Raw genomic sequence first — 21,677 nt, forward strand, 5'->3', positions numbered from 1 at the left:
TCCAATAATTTTCATTCATGAAATAGTGAAATTTAAATGACCACTTTAATCTATATCTATACGTATATAGATGATTAGATATTACGTTGTTGAAATATTTTTTGTTTTTTAAAAATATTATTTATAAGTCGGTATAAATAATATACTTAATAAAATATTTATATAATATTTTTTAAATTTAAATTATAAGAAAAAAATTTTAAAATTTAAATTTTATAAATCAAATATTAGAATTTAGAAAGGAGAGAATTGAATAATTTTTTGTTAATTTTTATTTTATCTAGAAACCAAAATTTGATAAAAGGTCAAATCATTACGGTTTTGTTTATTTTTACAGATGAGATGAGATGAATTAAAATTAAAATTAAAAATTAAATAAAATGTTGTTAGAATATATTTTTTTAATACTATTTTGTTTTAAAATTTAAAAAAATTAAATTACTTATTTTATTTTATATAAAAATTTTAAAAAATTATAATAATTATATTAGATCAGATGATTCAAGTAATGAAATAAAGAGGCCTGCGACCTGTCCAATACAGTCACGCCAAGTCGGAAACCACACGTCCACAGCCAACCAATGACGAAGCATGTCCGAGCAGCCAATAACTTTTCGCCACGAGCAACGGAAGAGGATATACCTGTCATTTCTGGACATATATGAGACCCATCATTGTCATTTTTGGAAATCAACCTCCCTTGTTCAAAGTCCTCTCGCTCGTCCACCCACGACCTACAAAAAAAACCCACTCTCACAGCTTCGGAGTCTCAGACACACAAACTCTCTCTCGCACCTACTCAGAGCTCGATTAGGCCGTCAATGGCGGCCTCGGAGACCTCCAAGGAAACAATCTTAAGATACGCTTTTGGCAATGTCCTCTCCTTCTTCATCCTCGTCCTGATCGGTGTTCTCGCTTTCTCGATTCGACTGTTCTCTGTAAGCTATCTGATCTTCTAGTTTCCTCACTTTTATTCCAGATCCAATCGTCTCAGAGTATTTTCTTTTATAATTTTTCCCTTCGGCTGCTGCGACAAAGAAGGCAAAGGATGTCTGAAGTTAATTTCCCGTCCGTCACACATAATTTATGTTGAATACTACTCATCAAACTCGAATATTGAATAATTTAACCACGAGTCTTATTTTTTTAAAAAAGCTTTATGCCGTTTAGGGATTGATTGCATATAACGTAGCAAATCCAAAACGTTGCTGGAATAAGGTCTGACAAATGGAAAATTAGAATATTGAATTTGCATTTCCTTCATATCCTTATATTTTCTCAGCGGCCGGACGAGAACAATTGTGTTCCTGTAGGATTCATTTTTATGCTCATAGCTACTGCTCTGTTTGATAATTTGCAGGTTATAAAGTACGAAAGTGTTATTCACGAGTTCGATCCTTATTTCAATTATCGAGTCACTCAGGTTTGTTTTTTCTTGTAGAGAAAGCTTTACTTGTTTTATCGGCATTAATTTTCTTGATTTGCACTTTGGTGTTGATTCTCGAGGGTGAATGTTTTGGAGTCGCTGTTTGATTACTTGAAAAGTCACTGTTATGTTGAACTTAATTTTCTAAATCACAGTGCCCATATCTGCAAAATTCATTAAATCGTCATAATGCAAATGCATGTAGATGATATTCTTCTCAATCATATCCTTTACTTCTATATAAAAAAAATCCATGAAGATGATAACGGCCTTGTTTTTTGGTTTCAGTACTTGACAAAGAATGGGATATATGATTTTTGGAACTGGTTTGACGATCGAACCTGGTAATTTCTTTTTTAATCTTTTTTCCTTTTAGCCAGGTTTCTTATGTAAAAGTCCTAAACTGGATTTTTTATTTAATTATTTTCCTCTAGGTATCCTCTCGGTCGCGTTATTGGAGGAACCGTTTACCCCGGACTGACATTGACTGCAGGCACTATATGGTGGTGGGTATTTCAGAGTTCGTAGTAAATAGTTAAATGCAGTTGACTTTTTCATTCAGTTTTGTTTCTGGATTTGGTATACCGCTATGCTTGTCTCGATATGGTTTCCCCATGCTAACAGTATTTGAAGTACTAGATATTGACCAGTCCTATGTTGCTAATATTTTTGAGATTTTACTCTGTGATGGGCAGGCTTTTGAGTTCTTTAAACATTCCTCTGTCTGTGGAAACTGTTTGTGTATTTACTGCACCTATATTCTCCGCCTTTGCCTCATGGGCTACATACCTTCTGACTAAGGTGCGTATTATGACTGGAACTGTGCCCTTAGAATCTTGAGTTTATCCTCTGTTTTAATTATGATCTTAATTTTGTCTTTATAGGAAGTTAAGGGTGCTGGTGCTGGACTGATGGCGGCTGCTCTTCTGGCCATGGTAAATTATGCAGCGGGTATTCATAACTCTGCAATTTCTTTCTTTATAGTTGGGTTTTTAGAACGAGTACAGAACCAAAACTAAGTCATTGCTTCTGCATTGTTGTACATATATTTTACATGTGATCCTTTTATCATGTTTCTTTTGTGATGTATCTGTCTTTCTGTTGAGTCTAAATCTGCATTTCTCTACTCTTTTCACTTAGATATTCTGATCTTATTCTCGGGGTCCTGTGGTTGGGATAGATTTCTGGAAAAAGCTTACCATTGAAAAGTAAAGAAAAAGATTTATCAACAATGAAAATTTGGCTTAAAGAGTGTATTCTGTTTAACTAATATCTAAGCTCACATGACATCTTTTTTCTTTTTCTTGTTTTTCTTTTTTTTTTTTTGTTTTTTTTTTTTTTTTGGGGGGGGGGGGGGGGGGGGGGGGAGAAGTTATGGACGTACTTGAACTATGCTCTTGCTCTCTATCTCTGATATTTTAGAATTGTTTTATAAACATTAATCTTGTTGCCTGGTGTCACATTTTTTTTTCAATGCATCATTTTTATAAGTAAACAAGCTCATAATGCTTACTATTCTCTTTTGTATTTTTCATTTTCAGGTTCCATCATATATATCTCGATCCGTGGCTGGCAGCTATGACAATGAAGCCGTAGCTATATTTGCTTTGATCTTCACATTTTACCTTTATATAAAGGTTTGGTTTCGTTAAATTCCAGTAGAGTTTTTCCTATTTATGCAGTGTTGTAGTTACTTCTAAAACAGATGTAGTTTTTAAATATAATTCTACCATTCTGGTTTGTTTCCAAAAAACAAAATGTTAGTTTATGAAACAATTACATGTAGTTTGCTGGCAAACTTTTTCCGATTGATGTATTATTGGATTTCTACTTGAATCATCATTTTATCTGTGTAATCTTTGTCTGACCAAAATATGTTTTTGCAGACACTGAATACAGGATCCCTCTTCTATGCCACATTAAATGCCATATCATACTTTTACATGGTAACCGTTGCGTGCTAATGCAGTTTAAGATCTTGTCTATGTTCACTTTGTTTATATTTTTTTCTTTTGCAAAAATTCTTTCAGGTTTGCTCTTGGGGAGGGTACACCTTTATCATTAACCTTATTCCGATGCATGTTCTTCTGTGCATTGTAACTGGTCGCTACTCTTCTCGACTGTACATTGCATATGCTCCTCTTGTAAGTATCTATTGCATTCATACAACATGTCTTGTATATGAGCACAAAATGAATGGGCACTATAAACGGAGATTGAAGAATGCATCCTAACATTGATCAGAGATTAGTCTCTGGTTCATAACTGTCTCCAAACTAATAATACCACTCTTAAAGGTCACATTTCTTGCAATTTCCTTCACTCAAAATAGAGGTTGTCACTGAATTCTCTCGGTTCTCATCAAAATTATGTCTCTTCCAATGCAGGTTGTCTTGGGAACTTTGCTAGCTTCATTAGTGCCTGTTGTTGGATTTAATGCAGTGATGACATCAGAACATTTTGCATCATTCTTGGTGAGTTGTCTTTTGTCTTTTCTCCACGGATAATCGACTCTGATTTTTGTCTTGGGTCGAAGTTATTATAGTGTTATTTTACCTCTTGATTTTCCATTTCTGAGTGCTCTTGCCTGCCATATCTATTGGCTCTTGATAGAAAACTGTAAGCTGTGTTGACTTTAGCAGGCACGATTGAGAGTACATAACTGGACTATGCTACTCTTATGGGTTATAATCTCATGACTAATTACTTCATGATGGTGTTTCTTTTGAGGCCAACAGAATTTTCAAACACGGTCTTACAAGCGTGGAAAAGATTTATGGGACAAAGGAAAGGGGTGTGAAGTCGGAACTGTTTGAAATATATCACTTGGGGACATAACTTAGGATAAATTGATTTGACGCCATCCACTGTTCTTTTCATTTTGTTCAGTTTGCCACAGGATTTGTTCTCTTACACTTGACCTTGTACATTTTATGCCATGTTGCTTTTATTTCTTTCACATCTTGATTTCTTGTTAATTTCACTACAGGTTTTCATTATTATCCATGTGGTGGCTCTAGTGTATTACATCAAAGGGAGTCTCTCCCCAAAGATGTTCAAAGTTGCTGTTACCTTTGTTGTCTCTATTGGCCTGTAAGCTTTAACCATTCAATTTCTCCACTATATTAATGCTATGACTGAACGAAAACCTGATCACTTTTTTATCATTAATTTTTCGGCAGGGTGGTATGTGGTGCTGTGCTAGCTGTACTTATAGCATTGGTGGCTTCAAGTCCGACAAAGGGATGGAGTGGACGTAGTTTGAGTCTGCTTGATCCGTAAGCATCTAGTTCACTTCATATACCTTATTTATTTAGCTACTTAAGTCTTCTGTAATGATAATATCCCATTCTGAAGTCATAATTATGGTCAAGTGCAACCTGTTTCGTAATTGACCACCCTCTTGAGTTGGCACTGTTTGTTTTCATGAGTAGGCTTTTTCTGGCCTCAAGTTACAAAGTCTAGAGCCTTACTCCCACCACCCATTCACTCCAAAAAAATTGCCCTCCACTCACTTTGAGATATACAAGAATGGCTTGGGCTGTTTGTCATTCTATTGGTTTTCTCATATTATCGGAATAATTTTTGTTGTGCCATTGACCCTTCTAGTTATATGTTAGCATGCAACATTATTTATTTTCAATTTATTTTTGATGTATCTTGACAGAACATATGCAAGCAAGTACATACCTATTATTGCTAGTGTTAGTGAGCATCAGCCTCCGACTTGGCCTTCTTATTTTATGGACATCAATGTCCTGGCATTCTTGGTTCCTGCTGGAATTATAGTAAGTTTCGAACTGCAACAAATGTTTGCTCTGTTATGTATACTTGTGACATCTTAACATGCTCTGTTTACTTTGGTAGGCATGCTTCTTGCCACTGTCTGATGCAAGCTCCTTTATGATCCTTTATATTGTCACATCTGTTTATTTCTCTGGAGTCATGGTGAGCCGGTTTTGGGGATATCATGTGTCTTTTTGACTTTCTTCTGTCTAGTCTCATATATCTATGTCTATGTCTGTTATCATTGTTTCGGCTAATATTACAGGTGCGGCTTATGCTTGTACTTGCTCCAGCAGCATGCATCATGTCTGGGATTGCTCTTTCAGCAGCTTTTGATGTTTTTACACGGTCAATCAAATTTCAGTTGCCTGGAGCAACTGAAAATTCCAAACGTGATGTAAGCTTGTTTTCTATACACAGTACTGTGCACATGCATTCTTCTGTCCCCACTTAGTAAGTGTAATCAGGAATAAACTTCATCTTCTTTCTTTGACCATTAAGGCAGGGGAAACTAGTTCCGATAGTGTTGTAGCACAGAATGATGTGGCCAAGACTGAAAAGAATGAAGATGCAGTGAAGGAGCGACCCTCGAAAAAGAATAGGAAAAAGGAGAAGGAGAATGTGGAAAAGCCTTCTGTTAAGTCCCAAATTAAGAAGAAGCTACTGATTTTACCTTTGGAAGCATCTATCATTGCTATTTTCTTGCTTGTGTTGCTGGGTGCTTTCTATGTGGTATTGGAATCGTCTTCTTTCTCCATCTATAAGGATTTTTCCGTGAAGCATATATATTATTCCATGTCCAACTTTTAGTTCAATTGATATGTACTTGTGAAACAATTTGATCCATATCAGTTTAACTTTGAAAATTTGCAATTATATTCAACCTGTTTTCATGCTGAATAATTCTGAAGTTTTTCACCTTTCTGACCTGATGCTTATCCTAAAAGTACATGATATATTGTTCTTGAATTTCCCTTGGATTTAAATACTAACATCCATATGCTGCTTTCCTCCTTTGTGCTCCCTTTTCTCCTTCCATTAGATGTATTTCTTGATGAGCGAAGGCCTCCAATTTTGAGTTATCTTTCTTTTTGAAGGTTCACTGTGTCTGGGCAGCGGCAGAAGCTTATTCAGCTCCTTCAATCGTTCTGACTTCTCATTCCCATGATGGTCTTCATGTTTTTGATGATTTTCGAGAGGCTTATGCATGGTTGAGCCACAATACTGAGGTGGATGATAAAGTGAGTGTTGTGCCATGTATTTTCCTTTATTATACCACAATTTTGTTCTATTCTACATCTTTTTCTTTGTTGTCATGAATCTGAAGTCTAGCAAACTTTTCTTTAGTTTCTTTCTGGTTTCATCATCTGAAGTTGCAGTGGTATCATGAGCTTGTTTATAATTTAAGCCTTCATGATTGTACTAAATCTGTTACTTCTCAAATTGCGAAAAAAAATTGTGTTCGTCTTGATTACAATTATTTTCACCAATGGGCTTACTCAAAGTACTTGTAGATTGCTTTTTCTGGCCATAAAGAAAGTTTCTTGTAGAATGAGTTGGATAAAACTACGATAGATATAATTGCTGGGGTGAGAATATTGGGATAACATATTGCTTTTATCTACATTAATGTCTCTGGTTCTGATGATTTCCACAGCTTCATTCATTATTTCTGTTCTTCAGGATAGTTGAATGTTAAATGCTTATCATTGTCAGGATTATAACTACTAATATAAAAAAATGTCAGGAGAGTGTAATTGCTTAGAGCCAACTGAGAGCTTCCATGAATTTGAGTTCTATGTTTATTTTACTATGTTTGTGAGATATCTATAAAATTGAGGCCTATGTTGATGTATGTGGATATTGAGCCTTCTATTAAATTTTTTTCACTAATGTGACCAAATGAAGTTATTTAGTACACTGATTCCTTGCTGAAATTTTCAGGTTGCATCTTGGTGGGACTATGGTTACCAAACTACTGCTATGGCTAATCGTACTGTCATTGTTGACAACAATACATGGAACAACACACATATTGCAACTGTTGGTACTGCGATGTCTTCTCCTGAAAAGGCAGCGTGGGAAATTTTTAACTCTTTAGATGTAAAATATGTTCTTGTTGTCTTTGGAGGTATATTTCTGTCTTTGATGCTTGAGATTATTTTAATAATGAGAGAATTTTATTCTGAAGTTCTATTTCTTATTAGGTCTTGTTGGCTACCCTAGTGATGATATCAATAAGTTCCTGTGGATGGTCCGTATAGGAGGCGGTGTATTCCCTCATATCAAGGAACCTGATTACCTTGTGAGTTATCACAAACTATTGCTAGCCAAAACAGTCATCACTAACAAAATGGGATTTAAAATTCTTTTGGCAAAGAAACTGGATGATACGTTAGTTTAGTGATAAATTCGATTTTCCTTGTATTTAACTATGTTCCTTTTATGTTTGTATATAGAGAGATGGTCAGTATCGCATTGATTCTCAGGCCACTCCAACTATGCTAAATTGCCTCATGTACAAACTCTCATATTACAGGTAAATTATGTTGTAATGTTGGAGGTTGTATTTGTCTTGAATGTTTGGATGTTGAATTTTTTCTCTTTATTACCATTCAAAAAAATTTTGCCTCTTTACTACAGGTTTGTGGAGACAGATGGTAAAGCCTTTGATAGGGTACGGCGTACAGAAATTGGGAAGAAATATTTCAAACTTACCCATTTTGAAGAGGTCAGTTGATCTTAACATCTGGTGTTTAGAAGTGTTACGGGATATCAGAAATATGTTCGGAAATGGCTACATTGTGACTTCAAAAAACATTGCTAGGGATAGTTTCTAAAAGTTATTAGAACTCCTTGCTAAATGTGGGCATTGAAATGCAGCTGTTAATTGATGCAAATATTAAACAGTTCCAGTGTGCTTTTTTCCCTTAACCTATGTAATTCTTCCGTACTCAAAACTATTGCCCTTAGAGTATAGAACACTGGCAATAAAGTGTCTTTTTTATGGTCACGTAAATATCGTCCATTAGCTAATTTTGGCCCTCTCTCCTTTGTATTTTGATGCGGTTAGATTTTGTGACATTTGCATTGATTTCCTTTCCAAAATGTTATCCTACGCGAGCAAATTATCCTCATTACAATAGATACTGTAAGCAAGTCTTCATTCTCATTTTGTCAGAAGAGAATGTATGAGCTTTGCCGATCTAATGCAACTAGGCAAATTTATTAGAAGTCTTTATGTGAAGTGCATGTGCTTTGTCTGATTGGACTTTTGTGGCATTTGATCAATTTAGGTGTTTACGACTCATCATTGGATGGTTCGCATATACAAACTGAAACCTCCAAAGAACAGGATACGGGGAAGGGCGAAGAAATCAAAATCGGTACTTAATTATTTATACTTTCTTCTTTATGTATCCGGAGATTTGACCCAGTGTCATCAACATAACTGCTTTTATATATTTTGGGTCTTTCACAGAAAGCAAGCTCGACGACTAGCACCAAAAGAATTGGGACGAAAAAGAAGAATCCTTGGCACTAATGTTGTAATGTCACCTCCCGAATTCAGTGACTCTAGTTGATCTATGAAAGTGTACCAGAGAGCCATTTTGGAGGACTGCGCTGGCATAGTTAGTCATGTTTTCTTAGTTTTCTTACACAAATGCACATTTCGGTCCAATATTTGCAGCCTCGAAAGATTTTGTACTTTTCTAGTCTCTTAACATTTGGCCAGGGCTGAACACATTTGGGTAGTTGTTTGGGATTGGCTTCAAGTTCTACATTCACTGTGAATGTACTTCTCTGGCCCAATAGAAAACCCCTTGCTTTTTTGCCACGTGATTTTTTTTTTCTTAATTTTATTTCTTGCGGTAAATGCCCTGTGGCATTGCCAACTTGAGATTATTGTGTTTCTGTTTTCTTAACATGCCTAGAAAAATTCACTGGATTCGCTGCATTTTTGGCCTCCCGTAGCACAATGATGAAATCTCACAGAAATGGGACAAAAAGAATCCTGAAATCTTAAGACAAGGCACGCTAATAGAAAGGAATAGAGTTTTTCCTTCTGCATTTCCGGAAATAACATGGTAAACAACAGCGCCTAATTATGGTCAAGTAGTTCAAAGATGCTTTTATCAACGGGTTTTGATCATTTCTCTCTCTTATATGGGTGAGTGCACCATCTGGACTTTCTCTTTTGACCGACGAAGTAATCAAAATTGTTTACTAGGTACATTCTTGTTATGGTTAATGCCATTGTTTCTCTATATGTTTATAGTGACTAGTCTCCCATTTTAGCATCGCAATTCTGATACAAGATTGGAATCGGTTTCCAGCACCTAATCGGTATGGTTTAGGTAATAGCATAAAAGTTTCCCTTGAGATTTATGATCTCAGCAAAAAGATTTGCACCATGACCACAGAAATGAGAAAAAGAACCATCCCATGTATGTATGTATGCATAACATTACCAGGATTCCCATAAGAGGCCACCATCATCATTAGATTAAAGCTTTCCATATTGGGGGTCATGACATAAGAAAATGACTTTAAAGCTTGACGGTAGAAATAAGAATTTTTTTAGAGCCTTTAAACCATCTAGAAACTTTATTAATAATAAAATCAGCTTCCATATTCATGATATTGTTAGACCTGCAGTTCTTTCTAGCAAGTCCAATTTCCCATGATGGGAAAAGAGCCTTGCTGCAAAAGAAGATAACTTAATTCAACAGGCTTAAAGTGAAGAAACCAAGTGGAGCTTAGATCTTTAATCTTGCGACAGTGGAAAAAGCAAAGCCGAAGATAGAAAAAGAATAAGACTATACTTTATAGCAATCTGGGGAATACCAAATAAATAATGTGCCAATTCTCTGAAAGCAGCAACATCTCAATACAAGAGGAATACAACATAGTTGTACGGCTGAATCTAGCGTGACTCCATCAAACCATGTTTCCAACAGGATCAAAACCTTGGAAGTGAGCAATATTGTACAGAAAGAGTAAAGAAGAAGATAATCTAATAAAATCCAAAGTAGAATTGGTTTGAAAAAAGATCATTCAGGAGAATGCAGATTTGGAGATTCACGCTCTCTCTTGACTAACCGAGAAATTGGATCTCACTTTTACAAAATGTGGGCCTATCACGAAGTTGTGACAGAAAAAGGCCAATTCCAGCTACCATTGATGGCCCACATCGTTGAAAAGTACATTGGGAAGAGAAACAAGAAACCTTGTATTTCAAGTGTGCGGACCAAATCTTCGAAGCACAAACTTTGCTTACAATTATGTAAAAAAATAATATTATTTTGACTTTTTCTTTTGATTTGATGGATTTAAATTTAATAAAAAATATTATTATATTTAAAGTTGTATATAAATTATAAATAGATTATAAGCCTATCACTACTCAACTTGTATTACCAGGCCTAATCTGAATATTTCCACGGTGAGAAATGATAAACTTCAACCATTGGTTCAGTAAAAGGAAAACCTTCTGACCAGTTGGGCTTATAACCCACTAAAAACAACCTGCCAATAGTGTTATGTCAAGTACGCATTTCATCTTTGTGATGGTGTGACCGCACCTCACCTAATTAGAAGAACCAAAGCCTTCTGACTTTTGAATTTCCCTTTCAAACAACAAAGTCATGTCTAGCATTTCTCACCAAAGTCGTCATATCCAAGGACCCCTCTCGCGACAATGACAGTGAATACCAACCCCCCTCGCGATTGTGGCAAGGAGACAGACAGCCCCAGCCCCCTCTCGCGACCATGGCTTTGGAGACGGACATCACAACCAAAGCGACAGATCCAGAAACCCTACACCGAATGGTTCGATTTTTCTTATCCCTTGTGATTCTTTTTCTTTGATTCTCTCTTCACATCGTTCACTACTTTGGGCTAGAACATTCTCCAGTTGAAATTGATTAAGCAATTGCGGATTTTACATTGTTCCCCTGAAATGGGTAACTGCCTTAATATGGGATTGGGAGGGAAGAGAATATATATATACATGTGTGTAGAAGTGGGCATTGAATTTCTTATTGTTTTCCCCTAAAAATTTGCTGATTGGGATTGTTAAGTTAGATGACCATACTAATTGCTGATTGCTTAGGATTGACCATGCTAACTTATGAAAATTTGCTGATTGGGTGAGCTTGCTAAGCTATGAAAATTTGTTGATTGGGAGTGAGCTTGCTAAGTTAGATGACCATACTGTAATCATGTTTGACCCTTTTTGCACCTCAAAATTTTTCTCTATATATGCACCATATATGCAAAAACTGCTAGATGAGCTTGCTAAGCTAATATTTTCCTCCATATATGCATCATATATGTGAATGCTAAGTTAAGAACAATAGATTCAAATCCGCTGTGTGAAGGAAAGGGAAAAAAAAAACTAAAAGTATTCAAATTCCCAAACTAGTAGTGATCTTTGCGCCACCCATGTCATCTGCATTCATCTCTTTTGTCCTTGTCTCCAACTTTTGCCTCTTAGATATATCTGCTCTTGTCCACTTCTTCCATGCACATGCACCCACCATAAAACTAATAATAGTGATTATAATTCTAGATCTTCCAAATAAAAGTTAGCAGTCGAGCAGTTTCAAAGAAATTGTCCAGTCCTTTATTTCTATTTTATTTGGCATAAAAAAGTCTTGGCAACCTGAGACATGTACTACACTTTTTATGCTAGTTTTGGACCCTTTCTATCCTTTTCATGTACTATCTTTTGTTTTGCTGGTTTTGGACATATAGCATCTCTATTTTCATAAGTCAGTAGTGGGGAAGACAAAGTGTCATTTTCATGGAAATCTTGCAACAATTACATGGAATGTTAGTGCTTACTTTTTTCGATATTATGACAGAAAATGAGAAGTTCCGGTTCTCATTCCGGCTCAAGTTCTTGGATTGCAAGATGAGAAGATAAAGTGTCAATGGAGAGACCATTTTGCTATTGTGGCATTCAAGCAAAAGTACGAATTTCTGGAAATGCCAATAGTTTTGGTAGAAGATTTTACAATTGTCCAAATTATAAAAACAAAGTACAATGTGGATTTTTTGAATGGATTGATCTTTAAAGTGACCAGAACAACTGCTGTAAGATGACGTTAGAGTTAGTAGAACAAAGGAACAAGAGGGTACTTCATGAACGTCTAAGCATTGAACAATCCAAATTACAAACAATGGAGAAGAAGCACAAGAGAATGTTGAAAGTGTTGTTCATATCATGATCATTTTTTTCATATTTTGTGATGTAATTTCGATATTGCCAAAGAACAACAATGTATGTTGGCCAATGTTACAACTTATGTAACCCGTTGTAATTTGTTAGTGTGGATGTAATGTTGTGCTGTAATTTGTGGGTATGAAGTGAACGTAATGGACGTGTTTTGAACATCTTTTAGAATTTTGTGCTGTAATTTGTGGGTATGAAATGAATTTAAAGGTTTTCTTTCCTATCTCTTTAATTAATTTCTTGGATATTGACTTCAGATGCTCTTATCAATAATCTTTATAATCACTTCAAAATCTGTCCAACATATAGGCATTTCAAAACATAGGAATGAAGTACATAACCATGAAGATTCAACACATTCTTCATAATTACATAACAAAAAGGTATATTCAGTTACATCCAGAATCACATTCTTCAGAATCATATAAAAGTAAAGCTTCAATACATTCTTCAAAATTACATAGTCTAAGGGCATAGTTGAGGTACATTCAATTATATCTACTCAAAATAAAGAAGACAACGACAACTCAGTGCAAAAGCTTCAATCCACTCTTCAAAGCGCACAATCTATTGCGTTATTCCCTGTCACAATAAAATAAAGACATGTTAATTAACTTTACGATAAATAGAGGCTAAATTAACAATCCATGACATGACAAAAGATAAAAAATCACATACAACGTATAAGATAATTTGCACTACGAGTCCAAATGTTGTGATATGTCGTTAGTTGTTGGTCAAGATCCCTACATAAACAACAAAACATAAACTTTTTGTTATACTTCAAAAATAAAAACCAATAAACCACAAATAATTCCAAAGCTGCTATACCTCACTAAAGGACAATTGTTTCTAGCATGTTCCTCATTCTTGCAAATGCCACAACATCTTTTCTTTGTTGTTTGCGTTTCTTTTGAGTTTTTAGCCCTCAAAGATTTTGGTCGACCTTTTGTTGACACCCGTGGAGGATCCTAGACCATTTGTGAAAAATTCGATACAACTTAACTTTTTAACATTTTGTCATTATTGGTTGGCTCTCCTCTATCTGGAAAATGTGTTTCCTGAGTATCTACATGATCTTCCATTGTAAATAACTCTTTGTGAACCTTCTCCAATACAAGGGTGTGGTGCTTGTGTTTTTTGGTTGACTGCGACCCAAGTTCAATAATGTCATAAAGCTGTGTCATCAACTTGTTTTTTCTCAATGTATGATCATCCAGTACTTGCCGAAATTGCCCTTCAGAACATGATATGTCAGGAATGGGTCAATTCTTAGCATTAATAGTTCATCTTTCTAGAACATAATATTGTGGCAATCTAACTTTGCTTTCTTGCAAAAAACACACAAGATATGCCTACAAAGAATCCTCATAAACTCCCACATATGGCATGTACATGTTGCATATCTTCATCACCCTCCAATGTCACATGGTAAATAGGTGTTTCTTTACCATAAGCTGTCACTCCATATGTTTTGGTCTCACCCTCTTTAGACAATTTTCTTACTTGGTACCGTAGATTATCGAACAACTCATTTTGGAAGATCATGAATGATTTTCTTCTATAAACCATTGCTGCCACCTCTTCAATATTAAGAGGTGTCTTCATTATCGATCACCGCTCTTGATTAAGCATCAACTTAAAAATAACTTCTCATACACTCATCCTTATCAACTTGCATTGAGAACACAAACACAGGTTCTTTTAGTTATTGATCAAGAAAATAGGAATATAACCGTTGTGCATCTCATCTTCAAATACTTTTCTTCTTTTGTTGCCCAAGTAATTTTTGACATTTTTGCTAATACAACTGACATTAAAATCACTACCTGATTCCTTACTCAAGATCGACATAATCTTCCTTGTCGTACACTAGACTCATTCAAAGTCACTATAAGTTTTTTTTTTTTTTTTTTTTTTTTTTTTAACTCTCCTATATCCACGGAGGAAATTAGTACTTCTCGGTATAAGTAGAACATAGTTATGTCCAATCACAAACTTGTTGGCAATCCACTTTTCATTATCTTTTCTTATACTCATCAAAGTTTTACATCCAATCTTTGTCTCGATAGATTCAGAAATTGTTTGTTCTTTTTCTTCCTAATTTACCCGCCGAAATCATTCTCTTGTGCAAATATAGTCTACTCTGCACATAGTTTTTTTTATTATCTTTCAACAACCGAGTATGATTCGTCCGAATTGCAAAATCTTTTTGTCTTGCATATGTCTTGTAAAATGCTTGTGCGTCTTCTACATCATCGAATAACATACCAATGAATGGCTCCAAAGGACCACTACTGGCATTGACTCCATCCACATTGACTCCATATTCGACATTCATACCACCTTTAACATTCACCACATCCTCAACATTCATACCATCTTTGACATTTTTACGATCCTCAACATTCACCACATGCTATCTTCAACATTCACTCCATCCTCAACATTCACCCCATTTTCAACATTCACATCGCCTTGAACATATACACTTTCATCCTTAAGTTCTTCACTATCAAAACAAGAGATTTGTTCATTCCATTCAAAATCACAACATTAAAAAATTATTAATTAAAATATGTGATGCTTTCAAAAATAAAAAATGCTTCCAAAATATGCTTCCAACCCAGTAACGGATCAATTGAAAATGGAATATGGCTTCCAAAAATCGAAAATACTTCCAACCCAGTAATAGAACAATTGGAAATGGAATATGTGTTTCTTCCAGAAATAAAAAAAATGCTTCCAACCAAGTAACAGAGCAATTGAAAATGGAATATGGCTTCCAAAACTATGCTTCCAACCCAGTAACAAATCAATTGAAAATGGAATATGTGATGCTTCCAAAAATCAAATAGTCTATAAAAAATCGAATAGGTGATGCTTCCAGAAATCGAATAGTCTATTAAAAATCGAATATGCTTCCAAAAATCGAAAATGCAAAAATTGAATATGTTTTTTTTTTTACCAGATTTCAAATGCTATTATGTGAGAAATTAAATATCATGATGCTTCTAAAAATACCTGAGCAACACCAAGGTAGATATTGTCAGCCATGAACAACCGTGTGGGCATGTAGCGAGCAGGGTCTCGGTGAGATTCTGACGAAAGAGATGGCAAGGTCTTGGTGAAATGAATTTCGAAAGGGGCAGGGTTATGCGATTTGAATGGCAGGAAACGTGACCTAGCCTTTTGATCTTGTGTGGCTACGACTATTTTCCTTTTGATGTGATTTCTGAAGTGGTTGATTCTGATAGGAGGACTGCTTATCTCTAATAAACGGCCGGATCGCTTAGAAGTGGCTTTGTTAAGTAAAACCCCTCAGATTTGATAAGATTTTTTGGTGTATAAAAGTTATCAGGGTGTTCTAGAAGTTCATATCCTCCAACCCAGTTTAATATGCAATGACTTATTAAAAATAAATAAAAGATGCAATACCTTTAGAACGTCATGAAAACTACACAACCTCAATCGTCCTTCCTGTAGTTTATATATTTTCTCCCAAGCAATCTAGATTTTACTTAGAAAATTTATAATTATACCAACTCTTGGGCAAAAGCAATATCCTAAGCAATCAGTCTTCCTTCCACGAAAGCTCCCTAATTATGAGAAACAAGTTTGGGCAATAATGAAGAAAGCGTCTAGGAAATATCTTAGAAAAGATCATACAAGAGACTTGGCAAAGGCGGCCCCGTTTAGATGTTGAGTTGAGTTGAGATGAGTTGAGTTCTTTATGAATAGTAGTGAGATGGTGAAGTGAGTTTTGTGGGGCCTATCTAAGATGAGTTTAGATGTGTTTGGATGTTAAGATGAGTTTAGATGTATTTATAGAAAGTTGAAAAAGGTTGTGGGTCCCACATGTAAAGAAGTTTTGAGTTGAGATGAATTTAAGGATTTGAGAGTTGGGTGTTTGGATGTTAGACTTAATTTAAAATTAGATTGAACCATGTTTCAAACGGAGCCTACATGGGTCTAAAGGCGGTAGATTTCTTAGGGTTCTCTAACTTGGGCACAAGTGTAAGCAAAAGAAAAAGACCCTCCATGCAACAACTCCAGGGTTGGCTGCATATAAATCCTCAAAAATAATTGGCCAACAATTCAAAGAAAAACCACTAGAAGAACCATTTGCACTAGTGGCTGCATATGTGGGATTAGACAACATAGCATCCTTAACCTCTTGCTTAGGAGGTGTGGCCAAGAGCATTTCATTGTCGGCTTCCGAGACTAACTTAGTAATAATCAGAAGAAAAGGCAGAAGGATCAATGATAGAGTTTTTTTTTGAAATATATACTTATCTATAATCCCAAAGGGAAGCAATCAAAGAGCTTACAACAAATTTCTTTCTTCTGTTTTCAACCTGCTATGAAAAAAATTTGATATTTCTCTCACCTTCAGATAACCAATAATCAGTCATTGTTTCGAAAAGCTCTCCTCATTCTAAAGTGAAATTGAATCATAAGATTGCTGCAATTTCTGTTAGACCTTGTAGAAGAACAGGTCAAAGAAATCTCTAATCTCTTTGCAACAACTGAAGACTCCCAAAAGCTCTCTGCTTCAACTCCAAGATTTCAGGAAACAAATGAAGTAGTGCAGCTGTTAATTATCAGCCTCCCTCATTCTCATCTGTGAATTAAGGATAAATCACAATAATCAGTCTCTTCAAGTTGCTACTTCTGCGAATATGGCCATCAAACAACCTCAGCAACAAACCAGACAATCTGGTAACTTCCAATCATCAAATCAGAATTGAGGTGGCTATCGTGGTAGAGGACGTGGAGGATGTTCTCAATTTCGTGATGCAAGTCAAAGCTCTACTATCTGTTAGGTATGCTTCAAACCAGGTCATAGTGCCCAAAAATGCTATTACTGCTTTGATTTATCTTATTAGTATCACAAAAATTCAAACAATCAGCCACAAGCAATGTTAGCGACTAACTATCAACATCCTGACAAAGAGTGGCATCCCAACACAGGAGCCACCCATCATTTAACAAATGACATGATCAACATTCATATTCAAAATGAAGGCTATGATGGAAATGATCATATCGAAGTTGCTAATGGTGCAGGTCTGATAATCGTGCAAAGTGGCACTTCTACAAGCTTATCTCCATCTAAATCCTTTGTTCTTAATTAAATTCTACTTGTTCCCGATATTCAAAAAAATCTTTTATCTGTTCAATGTTTTTGTTTAGACAATCATGTTTTCTTTGAGTTTCTTGCCTCTTTCTTCATTGTGAAGGACTACTCGGGGACTATCCTGCATCGTGGCCCCCTCAGTAATGGTCTATACAGCTTCTCAACTTCATTAGCACATCTCCAGCCACAAGCCTTCCCTAGTATTCGTGTGTCTTCCCAAATATGGCATCGTCGTCTTGGACATGCTTCATTTCCAGTTATCAATAAGGCTGTTTCTCTACCTATTCAAAATAAAAATTGCTCCATTTGTTCTAATTGTCAATTGGCCAAAAGCGATGCTATACCCATTACAAAGGCGCATGTTAATGTCTCGAAACCTTTGGATTTAATTTATTCGGATGTTTGGGGGCCAACCTCTACTTTATCCACTTCTGGTGCACGCTATTATATTAGTTTTCTTGATAATGCTACTAAATTCTTATGGCTATTTCCTTTAAAATTAAAATCAAATGCATATAACACATTTTTATGTTTTCAAGCTGCTGTAGAACACCAGTTTGACAGGAAAATATAATCACTTCAAACAGATGGGAGAGGCGAATACCGTAGCTTAAAAACATATCTACAAAATCAAGGATATCTACAAAATCAGGGATAAACCATAGAATAACATATCCATATACACACCAACAAGCCAGTGCTATAGAGAGACGTCACAGGCAAATTGTTGAAGTTGGACTAGCTTTGCTTGCTCACTCCAACTTGCCTAAAATATTTTGGGAAGATGCATTCTTAACTGCAGTGTTTATTATCAATAGACTACTAACTTCAATCTTAAACCAAAAATCACCATATGAAATGGTACATCGTCAAAAACCAGATTATAATTTTTTACGTGCCTTTGGATGTGCTTGCTGACCCTATTTACATCTATACAATCAACATAAACTTGATTTTCGATCCAAAAACTGCATTTTTATTGGGTATAGTATTGGTCATTGAGGCTACGAGTGTCTAGATGTCTCTACCAGGAAAGTCTTTGTGTCTCGGCATGTTGTCTTCGATGAAACACTTCATCCATAAAAAAAAAATCTATTGACCCTTCACCAAAAAATAGTACCGTTGCTCTACCATCTAACTTAATATGTCCTGCTGCTAGTTCTTCGTTTTCTACAGGTGCCACTCTTAACTCCACTACACCAAGCAATCTAGATATGGTCACTACATCTGAACTTCAAAATAATCATGATATTGTTTTGGGTTCTTCTGCAAGGGATATCACTTGGCCTCAGCATGAAGATAGTCCACCACAACCTCCTTTAAATTCCCCACCTGCACCACAAAATAGGCACCCCATGACCACAAGAAGCAAAAACAATATATGCAAGCCTAAATTACCTTCTAATTCACATATCAAATATCCCATTCCCAAAGCCCTAATGGCCACAATCCAAACACAAGAAATGGAGCCAACTTGCTACTTAGAAGCTGTTAAAAGCAGAAATTGGAGAGATGCTATGAACTAAGAATTTGATGCCTTGTTGAAAAATGGCACTTGAAATTTAGTTCCAAAACCAACTAATGCTAATTTAGTTGGTTGCAAATGGGTGTACTAGATCAAGAGGAAAGCTAATGGTGATATTGACAGATTTAAAGTAAGACTTGTCGCCAAAGGATTCCATCAACAAGGAGTTGATTTTAACGAAACATTCAGTTTTGTGGTGAAACCAACAACAGTCTGATTGGTTCTATCCTTGGCTATTTCTCGTGGTTGGCATCTTCAACAAATTGACGTCCAAAATGCTTTTCTGTATAGACACTTGCACGAGGATGTTTACATGGCCCAACCTCCAGGTTTTGTTCATTCACAATTTCCACATCATGTTTGCAAACATAAAAAATTTCTTTATGGCCTTCGCCAAGCACCCAGAGCGTGGTTTTCACGCTTAACAGATAAGCTCCAAGCCATTGGATTTATAGGAAGTCAAGCCGATCATTCCCTCTATGTTTATCATCAAGCCTAAACTCTTATTTATTTTTTAATTTATGTCGATGATATAATTATAATCGGAGGTGATATAAATTCTATAAACAGAGTAATCAGCTTGCTGCAGGATGATTTTGCAATCAAAGACATGGGTGAACTCAGTTTCTTTCTAGGCATTGAAGCAATCCGAACTGACCATGGTCTCTACTTGACACAATGACGCTATATTTTGGACAAAAAGTCGTGTGTTACTCCAATGTCCACCTCACAGCCATTGAGAAAATATGATGGTGTTCCATTCCATGATATACTCTTGTATTGAAGTATAGTTGGAGGATTATAATATATTTTCTCGAACTTGCATTTGCAATGCATAAAGTTAGCAAATATATGCATAATCCTATGGAAGTACCCTGGGCAGCGGTTAAACGCATATTGCGTTATTTAAAACACACCATTTCACATTCATTACTTATACAACCAACTCCAAGTGTAACTATACAAACCTTTAGTGATGCAGATTGGGTATCCGATTGAGATGACCGACGATCCATTGGAGCTTACTGTGTATACTTGGGCCATAATTTAATTTCTTGGAGTTGCAAGCGACAACAAACCGTAGCTCAAGCAGCACATAAGCCAAATACAAAGCACTTGCCAATGCTGCAGCATAAATTCAATGGATAAAATTAGTACTTAATGATCTTTGTGTTCAAGTTGTTCATTCTCTAATTCTGTGGTGCGACAACATAGGGGCCACTTACTTGACCAGCAATCCATTATTTCATGCTTGTACAAAGCACATTGAAATCGATTTTCATTATGTTCGAGATCACAAAGCCACTTCCTGCTCTCAGATTTCAAACTTTACGTGACAATCTTAAGGTTCGATCACTACGCTTTCGATTGCAAGGGTGTGTAGAAGAACATGTTAAAGAAATCTCCAATCTCTCTACAACAACCGAAGACTCCCAATAGCTCTCTGCTTCAACTAGAGACTCCAATTATTCAAATTTGAATCAACAAGATTGTATCTATTTAAATTTTGAATTCATGAGATATATACGCAGATATGTATGATAGAAGTTAGAGTTGTTTTCTATTTAAACTCTGTACATACACAAGTAAATTCAAGTGAATATCAAAGTATTTTCAGGATTCCTTTATACAAATTGATAAACTTTGCATACCTCAAAAGCAAAAGATGACCCCTGAACTTAAAAAGTTCATATTCGGATATCTGAATTCTATCCCAAAACTGATTCAAAAGAGTGAAACATATTATCAAAAGTAGATGTTCCAATCTTCTAGGAAGTTACGACGAGATACCCACCACATTCATTGAAATAAGATCCAACTCTAGCAATATGATTATTTTGAAGAAGCAAAGGGGCGTCGTCATAATGATTTTTCTCAAGATGAGTGAGCAAATACAGCAGAAAATTCAAACTAAATTACTTCAGAAGGTATTAGCTACAACCCTATCCAATCTTTCCAAAGTTAAAACTCAAAACGAAAGCCATAAAGAGCATTATCATAAATGAAATCCAAGAATTCAAATTTAGCAATGCGGGAGAAAGGACTACCCCTAGCTTCTCACGATCCCATTTAATAACGAAGTTGCCAATAGTCATCCAAGGGAAACCACCAAGAATAGACCAGTTAATGACTTCCACAAAGTTTCTAAGATATGTGCATTTAACATAAACCAAGGGGAAAATTACATCAACACACAACCAAGAAACAGAGAATGTGAGATGGTTATCAAACATGGTAAGAATGCGCAACCAAATACCAGGTTTTATGCACTGCCAAATCTTCCTTCCAGCACTTACATTTTAGTAGAGACAGCTGACAAACCCAACTTAGAGCAAATGGGATCAGCTTTAGCAAAAGGAACCGTGAGTTCTTAAATAGCTACAGAAAAGGCAAATTGCGTCTTTACAAGATTTGAGAGCATCCACATTGGCTTCTTCAAATAACATTTCATCTTTAAGTTTAACTAACTTTATTAATAGTTGGCCCACATTGAATTAGCCAAACAGTTTTCATCCAAAATATTATCTACAGTAAATTCATCTTTTTCTTCAAAGATGAA

General features: G+C 35.6%; 1 protein-coding gene and 1 long non-coding RNA gene across 3 annotated transcripts; one reads left to right on the top strand and one right to left on the bottom strand.

Moving 5' to 3' along the window:
* Window positions 1–700: 700 nt before the first annotated feature.
* LOC121251054 (dolichyl-diphosphooligosaccharide--protein glycosyltransferase subunit STT3A) lies at window positions 701–9,118 on the top strand. Of its 2 annotated transcripts, XM_041150357.1 has the most exons (23): window positions 701–938; window positions 1,361–1,423; window positions 1,715–1,770; window positions 1,861–1,932; window positions 2,122–2,227; window positions 2,311–2,361; window positions 2,968–3,063; window positions 3,313–3,372; window positions 3,457–3,570; window positions 3,814–3,900; window positions 4,416–4,519; window positions 4,609–4,704; window positions 5,094–5,214; window positions 5,294–5,374; window positions 5,478–5,609; window positions 5,714–5,944; window positions 6,310–6,453; window positions 7,157–7,343; window positions 7,420–7,517; window positions 7,672–7,751; window positions 7,856–7,943; window positions 8,509–8,598; window positions 8,694–9,118. In XM_041150357.1, the coding sequence occupies exons 1-23, from the start codon at window positions 822–824 to the stop codon at window positions 8,754–8,756; spliced, it is 2,337 nt and encodes a 778-aa protein (XP_041006291.1). In that variant the 5' UTR covers window positions 701–821; the 3' UTR covers window positions 8,757–9,118. The 2 variants fall into 2 exon arrangements, with proteins under 2 accessions (XP_041006291.1, XP_041006292.1); XM_041150358.1 differs by lacking the exons at window positions 701–938; window positions 1,361–1,423; window positions 1,715–1,770; window positions 1,861–1,932 and having other exon boundaries at window positions 2,170–2,227; window positions 2,311–2,377.
* Window positions 9,119–16,419: 7,301 nt separating this feature from the next.
* LOC121251104 lies at window positions 16,420–20,884 on the bottom strand. The gene is made up of 2 exons (XR_005937916.1): window positions 20,770–20,884; window positions 16,420–16,935 (listed from the first exon to the last, which is right to left on the bottom strand). It is a non-coding gene; the product is annotated as an uncharacterized LOC121251104 (long non-coding RNA).
* Between the last annotated feature and the right edge of the window lie 793 nt (window positions 20,885–21,677).

Source organism: Juglans microcarpa x Juglans regia, chromosome 2D (assembly GCF_004785595.1).
Source record: "Juglans microcarpa x Juglans regia isolate MS1-56 chromosome 2D, Jm3101_v1.0, whole genome shotgun sequence".
In the NCBI taxonomy this organism is placed as follows: Eukaryota; Viridiplantae; Streptophyta; class Magnoliopsida; order Fagales; family Juglandaceae; genus Juglans; species Juglans microcarpa x Juglans regia.